The following is an 11,896-nucleotide window of genomic DNA, read 5'->3' as shown; positions in this document are numbered from 1 at the left end:
CGTTGAAAGAAATCCGTTCGGCGAGAGCTGAGAAAAAGTGGTAAGACACAAAAAAAAAAAAAAAAACACATCATAGTAAAACCAATACATTCTCAGCTTCGCATCGAAGCTAAAATGTCAGTAGACATTTTTATTCACTGAACGCTTCATTGAGATATAAAGTACCTTTGTTAAATGTTCCTTGTTTTAGAGATCCAATTCCTTTGAATGATGGTAAATTTCTTTTATATTCGTCTTTTTCGTCATTGTTACCCATTTCTAGTTTTTTTCGTTCATTTAACAGATTTCTTGCTATTATTAAATAAAAAAATACTTATTAGAAAAAAAATATATATATGATTAAAGTTTTAATTATATTAACTTATAACAAAAAATACGATTCATAATTGCTACGAGATATCACAATTTAAAATTTGTCACCAAAAAAACGTGGTGTTGTTTACTAAATGATAAGATTTATCATATATTATTACTTATGGAGTAGAACTATAACCTGAATCATACGGCTAATGATAATGTACGTCTTTATCATTCCATTCAAGTGTGGACACGTATATGAAGCTACAAGCGAATTAATTAACATGACAATCAAATTACGTTCGTTGCTTCATTTCTTATATTTATGAGCTTGCATTGTGGAATACGATAGACACCGGCCATTTTTATTTTCGTCTTTGTCCAGCCGGCGTATATTATATTTTTTTCACCGCCCCATTTTTTGGTTGGTGAAGTTCTAAAACATATCAATATCTAAGGTAAGACCGTAAGTTTTAATATAACTAATCAGTCAACACCTTTATAACCTTTTAATCAGTATTTTAGTTCTAACGTATATTAAGTTACATTTTAAAATAAAATCTCACTATTTGTGGAGTAGTTTTTCAAATTTTACCTACTAATAACTATCCACGTGACACGGCTTTTCAACAATCCGTTGTCGTTCATCAATTTTATATTACATGTTTATTTGCACGATATTAACAGCATTTCAAATATTCTTCAGAATTGCAATGGGTGATCCAAATACTGAACGTACTTTCATTATGATTAAGCCTGATGGCGTCCAACGAGGACTTGTTGGAAAAATCATTAAAAGATTCGAAACCAAAGGATTTAAACTAGTAGCCATGAAATTCTTATGGGTAAGTAATTAAAAAATCGTCCAAAAGTAGTTTTTATGTACAATAAAACATAAAATTTTTGTATTTTTTATTTTATTAGTAAATAAATATTGATTGATATTTTCTGTTCTCAATCTAATGGATTTCAATCATAGTTCTACTAAAAGTAACATGAATATAATTTTTTGATAAAATTGACTTTATTCTTATTGTATTTTTAGATTATTTTTTGTAAAACCAGTCTAAAAATAGTATTTATAATGTACTAATTCTTATATTTTATGATTATAGTTTTTTATTTTTTATCTTGTGTAGTATACAATATAATTATGTTTATTATATTTATGCTTATAAATACTTAAAATAATAATAATTATAACATTTATAATTATAATTTATTACAAATATGAATACTTAACTTAATGACTTAAAATATTTTTATTATATAATTAATAGATTACTGAAGGGTTTAGTAAAAAATATGATTGATTTTCAGTTAAAGAGAAAAATTTTTTGTATGGTTATTTAAATTAAATATTTTGAACCATATTAATATTAATCCTTTGGAGATAAAAAAAACTTAATTTTATTTTATAAGAATTCCAATTTTAATTTTGATGATTAAAAATATAATTCTAAAAAATTTTCTTATAATTTTTTTTATCTGATGGACTGTTTATTGTTACACCATTTTAATCCAAAAAGTTATACTTTCTTTTCTTTTAAAAATCTAGTTTATTTAAAGTTGCTCCTGAAGGGATGTATAGATATTGCTATTTTAATTTAATTTATTGATCATCTAGCTAAAATACCAAGACATAATTTAATTCATAAAAATAAAGATGATTTTTAAAGATCTTGTTAAAGATGATAACAAGCAACTTTTTGTATTAATGAAATTAATTTAATGAATTAATATTTCTAGTGTATATTTTTTAAGTTCTTAATATTGTTTTTTAGCCATCAGAAGAATTATTGAAAAAACACTATGCTGATTTAGCTGGAAAGCCATTCTTCCCAGGTCTTATCAAATATATGTCATCAGGACCTGTAGTTCCCATGGTTTGTAATTACAGGTCAATGTTCTTTATTTTTTACCACATTAATAAAAATGTTATATTTAGGTTTGGGAAGGATTAGATGCTGTAAAAACAGGTCGTTTTCTTCTAGGTGCAACTAACCCAAAAGACTCTAATCCAGGTACAATTAGAGGAGATTTATGTATTCAAGTTGGCCGGTAATTTTTCATATACATATTAACTATCATATATTTATTTTTACTAATTTTAGTTTATTATTATTTTAGCAACATAATTCATGGATCTGATGCTGTAGAATCTGCTAACAAGGAAATCAATTTGTGGTTTACTGAAAAAGAAGTTACCCCATGGACAAGAACTGTCGATTCTTGGGTTTATGAATAGATAATATTTTAATATTCATTTTGTGTTGTCTTAACCAAATAATTATTTTAAATCCATTTTGAGGTTTTGATATGTTTAAAACATTTTGTAAGAAATAAATGAGAATGCTATTGATTAATTTTGTTTTTTGAACTATTGTTTAAATTAATCTAATATAAGATCGAATTTAGATAGATATTAATAAAAATGTATCCAATAATACTAGGTAAGAGAATATGAAATCAGATTTAAATTTTAAATCTTTTTTTATCTTAAAAATTTTAAGTCAAAAAAAGATTTTATGCAATTTATTATAATTCAGTATTAATTATCAAAATTGCCAGTGTAAAACTATAATTTCAAAATTAAAAATTGAGTGAGTTTAATTGCTCAATTAAAAAAAAAATTCAAAGTGAGTATTTTTGGTCAAGTATATTGTATAATGAAATAAAATTTTTACTGCGAAATTAATTCGTTTTCTTCATTTTACTGGGTTGATCGTCACCAATTCTTTTATTTTTTACTCCAGATAACCAAGAATTCATGAAAACTTCGCTTTTGTTTATTCTATAAAAAAGAAAAGAAAAAATTATATAAAAAATAATTTTAACCAAAAATTATATATTATATATTATAACTAATATATAAGCTATTATCATTTGAGACTGACTTAAAACATAGCTACTATTTCATGTAATAAATTAAATTTATTATTTTAAAATTCTATAATAAGTAAAAAAATGCAAAATGATATTGATAAATAAAAATTTTTTTTTCTGTATCTACAGTAAATTATTTGTTGGAAACAAAATACTAAGTTTTTCCAGATTTCCCTTTATAAGAAAACTAATGTAATTATTTATGTTTTAATTTTGAATAACTCAAATATAAGAAAAGATTTTTTTATAATGAGTACTCTTTTTAAATAATTGCCAGTTATGAAAATCGGTGTGCATTATTTTTAATGTTAATTATTTAAATAAATGTTTGATGACATTTGCTATAGTTTATTTAAAAGTTAATATACTAAAATATTTTATTCTAATTAACATTAATTTTGATGAATAGGATGAAGTGTGAGGTAATTGTAAATACATTTTAGCTTTAATGCAAAGCTGAGAAGGTATTAATTTTACTATGATCTGTTTTTTTTGTGTCTGTAATCACTTTTTCTCAGCTCTCACCAAACCGATTTCTTTCAAAAATACGTTAAAAGATCACAAATCGTATATAGTCAAAGATATTACCCTCGAAAATTGAAAAAATTACTAAGTTTCCCATAAATGGGGGGAAACCTCCAAAAAAATTACAAATTTTTTCAATTTTTTTTATAGATACCTAAGGTATTTCACTATCATTTGAAATATTTTTGTGAATATTTGATCCTTTACCAACCCATAGGGAGGGTTCAAAATGACAACTTTTTCATAAAAAATTTAATTTTTCAACTTAACTTTTGAAAGTGTTCTGGAAATACTGACACTTTTTTATATATCTTAAATTAAAGTTATTATGGAAAAAAAAAAAAATTTGGACTTTATTTGGTCTTCATGGTAAAAATGGCTATCAATGTTATTTTTGTGTAAAATTCTCAATTTTATATTTTACATTATTAACATTATATTTCTATAACTTTTTGAAAAATGTATGGATCAATACAATTTTTTTATGAAAAATACTGTTTATATACCTCTTTCACTTGACATACTTTTTTTAAAATCGGACCATTTCCCTTTATACAGGAGACGTTCACAAAACTTATAAATACATATAGAAAGTATAACTTTTTCAACTTATTTTTAATTAAAATATATTTATCGATTATTCATACGTAACCTAATAATCAAACATAAATATTTGTCAAATTAATTAGAAGGATTTTGTTATTATATAAGCCATATGCAAAACTCTAATTGTAGATTTAAAATTGGCCCAAAAATCGGTTTAAGAAAGTATATATTGATCTCGGATGAAAATCCCGTGTAGATCAGTAAATTTATTTATAAATAATAATTTTTTTTTAAAATATTGTATTAAGACCTTCAACTTTTATATACATTGCCATGAAAGTAATAACTACTTTATAATTTTTTAATAGAATTACAATACAAAATTATTAAATATCAATTTAAAAGTATATTTAATTGATATAATAAATTTTAATTCGTATATTACACTTATAAATCATAATCCTTGTAATCAGGATATAAATAAGGAAATAGGAAATCATGTTGCTTTTGAATAATCCATCAAATTTTTAAAATTAAACACTATCTACAGATTTGCATCAAAGCGTTTATTATGATAGTGATTTTAATTACTGTCCATTAAATCTATACTGGACCCAACTATGCCAAGTCCCCACTATGCTGGGTTTTTTTAGATGAATGAATAAGATTTTATCTCGAGCTTACATTTAATATGATAGCCACAATATATACAAGAACCAGAAATTTTAATCTAAAATAACAAAATATTCTAAAAGATAATATGAATTTATAATTACTCCATTTGTTTATAATCACCTCACTTCACTCTATTATGTTTTAGACTAATAAAAATCAAATATTTTTAACTTACATTTTTGATAATGGTTTACTACAATTATCATTTTTATTACGTGAATTATTAACTTGCGTAGATACTTCATACCATTTTAGTTTCTCTGATTGTTGAAGGAGTAATATTGCTTTATTGCTTGATATTCTTTTGCTATCTAACCAGTCCTGATATTATGTAAATACAAGTAATATTTTTTATATATTAAAAGTAATATACAGAACGACCCTTTTATTAGGTTAATTTACATTTAGTTAAAATTTACATTATTTCAGTAGTTTACGTTATTTCTATGTGTAGAAATTAACATTATGTCTGTGTAGAAGAGTGCCAGAAATTTTACAAATTTTTTATTTCTTTCAAGAATTTTTATATACTAACTAGTTTAAAAATGATCCCAGTAAAATTTGAGATCAATCTAATATCTTTAACATTAAATCTATGTAGGAGTTAAGTAATTTAATGGGTTTGAAAAATGGATTATAATGGATTAATGATATAGTATAATATTATAATTAGAGGAATATGGGGTAAATGGGACAGCACATTATCTCTAAAAATTTAAGGTTCAATTAAATTAAAAGGTCTTTAAAACACTTCATTAATGTTGAATTTATAATACAATTTTTATGATGAGCAAAAATTGTACAATATTTATCAAGTTATCTATTTTTTGTTATTTGGCGAGTAAAAATAAGAAAATTTTAACAAGTTTATAATTATAAAGTTTTATTATAAAAAGTATTTAAAAAACATAATTCCATTTGGGCCAAAATGGTATATAGAGTGTTCAGTAAGTAAAAGAGTTTCTATTGTTCTTATTATTTGTAACAACTAATCTGTTCCTTTTTGTATACTTGTATACTGTCAGGGATAATTTGTAACAGCCCAGTTTTTCCCAGCAAGTATAATTTATAATATTTATAATAACATGTAATTTTCATTACTTTAGTGGGGTATATGACAGAATTAGGCTCCCTCTGGACCTCCTATATTTTAGCTGTGCTTGGTCAATTAACATAAATTATTCTAGCCCTTCTAAACATTTCACTAATTATTTGTCTAAAATAATGAAAAATAAAAAATTAAATTATAATAATTATAAGGAGGTATTAGCCAACTGTGCTACAGCATAGTAGCATAGTAGGCCAGTTCTTCCCTGGTTATAAGTGAAGAAATACTAAACATACCCTTTAGTATTTAATTAGTCTGAATATTAACGATTATTAATTAGCAGGGCTTAGAAATTTATGCATTTATAAAGTTTATTTTGGTCAGCCCAAGTACATAAATGATAAATAGATATTCAAGATATTATTTTTCAACACTAAACAATGTATAATAATTAGAAATTTAGTATGGGAGACATAGGGCATATTACTCTCTCCCCTAGAACAAAAATATTCCTGTAGAATTTACACACTTATGATAATTTTTCACAAATTCGAGGGTCTTGGAAGTGGCTTAAAAATTTTTTATAAATATAATAAAACCAAAGATATACATTTCCAGATGTAAAATTCTTATGAAATATTTTAATCCCCAAAAATAGTTTTCTAATGCTGTATTATGTTACAGTATATTAAAATGATTGATATGGGCTATAGTTGGTAATAGACTAAACTAGCTAAATCACAACATAATTACATTTATTTGTTGATCATCCTCTAAAATAGCAGGAATTCTGTGGTGGATTTTACAAAACATTGAATTTGATTTCATGGTTATGATAGAATAACTATAAATAATATCACCATTTAATGATTTCCACTTGTTGTATAAACCAGCCAGTTTTAATAAAGATGGCCCTTGCCATCCTAAGTTTTCAGACCATTGAGCACATTCCCAATTTTTTTTTTCATAAATCTAAAAGATATTTCATAATTAAATAATATAGACAAATTATTATAAAATTAATAATAATATAAATAGTAATAAATCACAGTGAAATTATTATATATTATATATAATAAAAATAATATATTTATATTAATTTTTTTTAAATATTTTTATCTTTCTCCTTTTTCCTTGCCTTAATTCCAACTGCATGGGGTCGCCCAAGTATTTTTATAAATATAAAAATATTTTAATCCATTTATAATTTTGAATTTATACAAATATAAATATGGAGTGAAGTATGAATAGTAGTTGCATTCTATCATTTTAATATCTGAACTATTTAATTGTTAAAATATTATACAATAATATTGAAATACGACAATAATTATCTATAATTTATAAAAAATAATAGGTACCTCTTTTTCTTGAGATGAGTATATAAAATATGGTTTTTTTTTTGAAGATGATATTGTTTGCCACTCATAAAAACCTTCACAAATAACAACACAACGTTTTCCTTCAATCAAAGGTTTTTCATACAATTTTGAGGTAGTTATATTTTCAATTCTACAGTTATTGGAACTTAAACCATGATCACTTAGACTACCCTAATATTAAATTTGATAAAAAAATTATTTCTCATAACAATAAAAGTGTAAATGTTTTTGAAATGAAAAGAATTACATTATACATGAGATGATTGTAGATGAGATAAATTATTAATATACAATTTTATGAAGAAATTTTTTGCTTAAAAAAACTTTTTAAGGATGTCATTTTATGTGTTATTTATAACTTTAATTCAATTAATTTACTACAACCATATTTTAATATAGAAAAATAAATATAAATCATTTATATTTTTTAAAAAATGTTTTTTTTTTGCAATTGTTAAAACAATCAACATTTGCACAATAAATAATTTGTTTATATAGAAAATTTACTTTATGCCAAGGTGGTATCATACCCCAAACCATTGGAGCTATTATTCTAGTAGAAGTTTCTTCAAATTTTTCTCCAGAAATAAGTATTGGAGTTATGTCAGTGGGTGCTATATTATTTGAAGGTATAAATTTCCGACCACCATTATCTAAATGATGCCATTTGGGCATTTTAAAATTAGTATCATTTTTTCCTTCTTTATAACTAGTTGCTTTACAATATGTTTCAGAATTTAAATTACTATACAAAAACAAAATAAGTTATATAAATAAAATATTACATGCAATACTTATTTTACATAAAAACATTATATATTTATCATGTTGGTCTTTCCCTTAATTCAAATAAATGTAATAATATGACTTACTAAAAAACATTATTCTTTTGCAGTTCTACTCTCTTAATGGTTTACTTTTAGAGCAGATATTCATGGTCACAGATTTCGGTTTTTATTACTTTTTTTTCTTTCTTTCAAATGTTATATTAATTTTATAATTGGTCAAGCTTTAAAAGCTTTTTTAAAGGGAAAAAATAGCCTTTTCTCTTTATTCCTGTCTACACTCTCTTTATTTTTCTTTTTCCATTCTAATATTTAATATGGTGCTGTTGTATAGTATCCATCAACTCGGACTTAAATGTGTATCAAAATCACTTTCTTTCTAATGCTGCCTTTGTTTAAAAGATTTCACACTACCTTTATGACTAATATCATCTTTTTTTAGTTTCTTCCTTAATATACCTACTTTAGCATTCATACAAGTTGATACAGACCTTTCCTTTGTCACTTTACTCTTTATTGGTTAAATTGATGCCCCTATCTTCATTTATCCCACGTCCCTAGTTATTACACCTCTTATAATCACAATAATCTTCTACACAAAATGATCCATTTACTTAATAATTCTTAGCTTTTTCTTTTACTTAGCATAACTTTTACTATTTATAGTTTTTATTATTCTAGCTTATTGTAGTTTTTGTATTTTTTGGTTCTTATAATAAATTTCTTTTAAATTATTTATCATCAATGAAGCTTATTTATATATTGCACGATATTGAAAATTGTCAGTCGGCATTAAATAAATTAAGAAAATTTCAGAAGTTCAAATTTTTTTTAAATCTTACCAGGCTGTTCTTCCACACATATTAATTCATTTTATTACTAATATTGTACATAAAAACAATATTCTTTATAACTATAAACTTTTAAAATAATACTACATATAATTTATGAAACAAATAATGATTTTAACTATTGAAATTTAAAATATATTTTAAAAAGAAAACTTCAAAATAATTTTTTAATTGTTATTTATATTCTTATAATATCCCGCCTAAAAATATACCTTTGAATATTGAAAAGTGATAAGTTACATTCACTTCTCAAATGTGTCAGTTTTATTGTCAAAACAAGAGATTAACGTTATCAAAAGTTACAGATAAGACATTAGAATATAGCATGATATTATACACGTAAAAAGTATACATGAAGTATATTATACATTCATGATAGTTAAATTTTTAGATAGTTTTTTATAGTTGGCTTCTCATTTTAAAATGAAGTGTACAGATTGTGGATCTTTACATCTCGACTCCAGCGATGGACCAACAGTATGTATGGACTGTGGTGGTGTCATGGATGAGTCCAATATTGTTTCTGATGTTCAATTTGAAGAGACAGATCGTGGATGTCGTGCAGTTGGACAATTTTTATCGTCAGAGTCTCAAGCAGCCAATTTTCATAATTTTGGTAGTGCTTTTCATCATGGAATGAAACAACCATCACGAGAAATGACTCAAGCTAAAGCAAGACGAGGAATTCAAATTTTGAGTAATAGTCTTAATCTTAGTCATCAAACCTTGGAAAATGCTTGTGTTTATTATAATATGGCATTAAAAAGACATTTTACCAGAGGAAGAAAAAATGCATTGATTTATGCAGCTTCAGTTTACATAGCATGTCGAATGGAAGGAACTATGCATTTACTCCTGGATGTTGCTGATGCAAGTGAAGTAAACGCATTTGAATTGGGTAAAACTTATCTAAGAATGATGCAAACACTTAGTTTGACTGTGCCAAGTCTTGATCCTAGCATTTTTTTGATGCGATTTGTCAATTCTCTTGACTTTGGTGATAAAACTCACATTGTTTATACTACAGCCATGAGGTTGTTACAAAGAATGATGAGAGACTCAATTCATACAGGTAATATTTAAAATACAAAATTTAAATAACATTAATTTATATATCATACACTTTTAGGTAGACGTCCATCAAGCTTATGTGGTGCTGCCTTATTAATTGCAGGCCGTATGCATGATTTTAATAGGACTATTGATGATATTATTAAAGTTGTTCACTGCCATCATGCTACATTGAAAAAACGTTTACTGGAATTTAAAGATACACCTTCTAGTATGTTGTCTATTGAAGAATTTATGACAGTTGATTTAGAACAAACCCATGATCCTCCATCATATAGAATTGCTAGAGCTAAAGATAAGGAGCGTATTGATAAGTTTTTTGAAACTAATGATAATGAAAAACTAATTGATGAAGTAAAAAGTGCTATTGAAAAAGAACTCAACAAAAAAAAGAACACTAAAGTTTTTGGTGTTAACTTAGCTGAGATAGAACGTGGAACAACTGACTTGGTACCTATTTCTAATCCCGTTAATACAGGCCCTTCACTAGAAATTATGGGCTTGTCAGAAAATAAACATACTTATGAAGATGATGATGAAGATGAAGCTATGTATATTGATGATATAGATGAAGATGAGATAGATTCATATATATTATCCAAAGATGGGCATCAAATGAAAAAAGATATGTGGATGAAAATGCATGGATCAGCGTATAGACAAATACAAATTAATAGAGTTGAAAGAGCCAAAAATCCCAAAGTGATCAAAGCCAAAGAAAAAAAAGCTAAAGATTCATTAAAAACACCAGCAAAAACTGCAGCTGAAGCTGTTGAACGTGTTTTGAAAAAGAAAAAATTGTCTTCAAAAATTAACTATGATATTTTGGATAATATTGACAGTTTTGTAAATGCAGACTCATCATCTTTACCAGAACTCCCGTAATAAATATAATTTTATAATATATTGTGTATAAATTGTTTTTGTAATTTAAAATATAGTTTTTTTTTTTAATGGAAATATTGAGTTAGATTTAAATTTTGATGCTTTAATTTATAGAAAAATTTTCTTTTTAAATAAAATAAATTAATCCATTTAAAGTGATTTGATTATAGATAATAAAAAAAATTGTTTAGTTTTTAAAGAACATTGTTTAATAGTGCTCTAAATAATTTTTCTATAATAACCATAGCAAGAGTATTTTTTAAGGTAAGTTAAGTTGATTTAAAAGAAGTCATAATATAGAACAAAATTTATGATAAATATAGAAGCTACAATTTCTTTAATTTACATAGAAATCGTAATAAACAAACTTTTTTATTACTTATCATACTTATTTATATTAATATTTGTATATTTATATACATTTTAATATTTATTTGTGAGAAAAAAGCTGTCCCAATTGTAAAAAATTTATATGTCCACAATCGTTCGAGAAACTAGCCCCAAAAAAAAAAAATACACTAACCTGAGTCTATGGTATAACGAGCTTATGCTATATTATTGTTTCTTTAAATAATAGTACATTTTAGATTTTACACTATTAAATTGATGATTGCTAATTATGTGTAATATGAATTGCATTACACATTTATCACAATAATCGCTGTAATATTATAAATATATATAAATAAATAATATAATAATATAATATAAATATATTTTTAATAGTTTTAATATAATTTTTGTAAATTTAATGAATATATTTTTTTAATTCGTTTATCTCATTAAGTTACTCAAATCTTCTAAAAATGATTAAGGTATTTAAAGAAAAATTCAAATATTGTGCTCTATTCGGAATAATGTCAACGGAATTAATTCATTTAAATTTTTAGTTTGATAGAAATCGTATCTATTACTTAGGCGTACAGAGTTCTTAATTGCAACTTT

At 24.4% G+C, this 11,896-nt stretch overlaps 4 protein-coding genes across 7 annotated transcripts in view; 2 read left to right on the top strand and 2 right to left on the bottom strand.

The window, feature by feature from the left end:
* LOC126896106 (nucleolar protein 8-like) overlaps positions 1-623 on the bottom strand; it is a 4,704-nt gene extending 4,081 nt beyond the window's left edge. Inside the window, exons 1-2 of one of the 2 annotated variants that reach the window (XM_050668582.1) lie at positions 494-623; positions 166-291 (exon numbers count right to left, since the gene is read on the bottom strand). In XM_050668582.1, the coding sequence (XP_050524539.1) occupies positions 166-256 (91 nt within the window). In that variant the 5' untranslated portion in view covers positions 257-291; positions 494-623. Of the gene's footprint in view, positions 1-165; positions 292-361; positions 454-493 lie in introns of those variants that run through there. The other variant, XM_050668583.1, reaches the window with a different exon arrangement.
* A 191-nt stretch (positions 624-814) lies between these two features.
* LOC126896120 (nucleoside diphosphate kinase) lies at positions 815-2,663 on the top strand. Its single transcript, XM_050668607.1, has 4 exons — positions 815-1,142; positions 2,082-2,183; positions 2,246-2,358; positions 2,428-2,663. Exons 1-4 carry the CDS (start codon positions 960-962, stop codon positions 2,543-2,545), a joined length of 516 nt encoding a protein of 171 aa, XP_050524564.1. The 5' UTR covers positions 815-959; the 3' UTR covers positions 2,546-2,663.
* A 274-nt stretch (positions 2,664-2,937) lies between these two features.
* LOC126896109 (abasic site processing protein HMCES) lies at positions 2,938-11,610 on the bottom strand. Of its 3 annotated transcripts, none has more exons than XM_050668587.1 (6): positions 11,475-11,610; positions 7,867-8,104; positions 7,339-7,530; positions 6,731-6,949; positions 5,105-5,250; positions 2,938-3,091 (listed from the first exon to the last, which is right to left on the bottom strand). In XM_050668587.1, exons 2-6 carry the CDS (start codon positions 8,032-8,034, stop codon positions 2,992-2,994), a joined length of 825 nt encoding a protein of 274 aa, XP_050524544.1. In that variant the 5' UTR covers positions 8,035-8,104; positions 11,475-11,610; the 3' UTR covers positions 2,938-2,991. The 3 variants fall into 3 exon arrangements, with proteins under 3 accessions (XP_050524544.1, XP_050524543.1, XP_050524545.1); XM_050668586.1 differs by lacking the exon at positions 11,475-11,610 and adding an exon at positions 8,987-9,325; XM_050668588.1 differs by lacking the exon at positions 11,475-11,610 and adding an exon at positions 8,232-8,949.
* Positions 9,419-11,074, top strand: LOC126896105 (transcription factor IIIB 90 kDa subunit). Its single transcript, XM_050668581.1, has 2 exons — positions 9,419-10,067; positions 10,125-11,074. Exons 1-2 carry the CDS (start codon positions 9,419-9,421, stop codon positions 10,949-10,951), a joined length of 1,476 nt encoding a protein of 491 aa, XP_050524538.1. The 3' UTR covers positions 10,952-11,074.
* Positions 11,611-11,896: the final 286 nt, after the last annotated feature.

This window comes from Daktulosphaira vitifoliae, unplaced genomic scaffold (genome assembly GCF_025091365.1).
Source record: "Daktulosphaira vitifoliae isolate Bord-2020 unplaced genomic scaffold, ASM2509136v1 Scaffold_1, whole genome shotgun sequence".
NCBI lineage: Eukaryota > Metazoa > Arthropoda > Insecta > Hemiptera > Phylloxeridae > Daktulosphaira > Daktulosphaira vitifoliae.
Note: the sequence above shows the minus strand (reverse complement) of the source record. Positions and strands in the feature narration are given on the sequence as shown.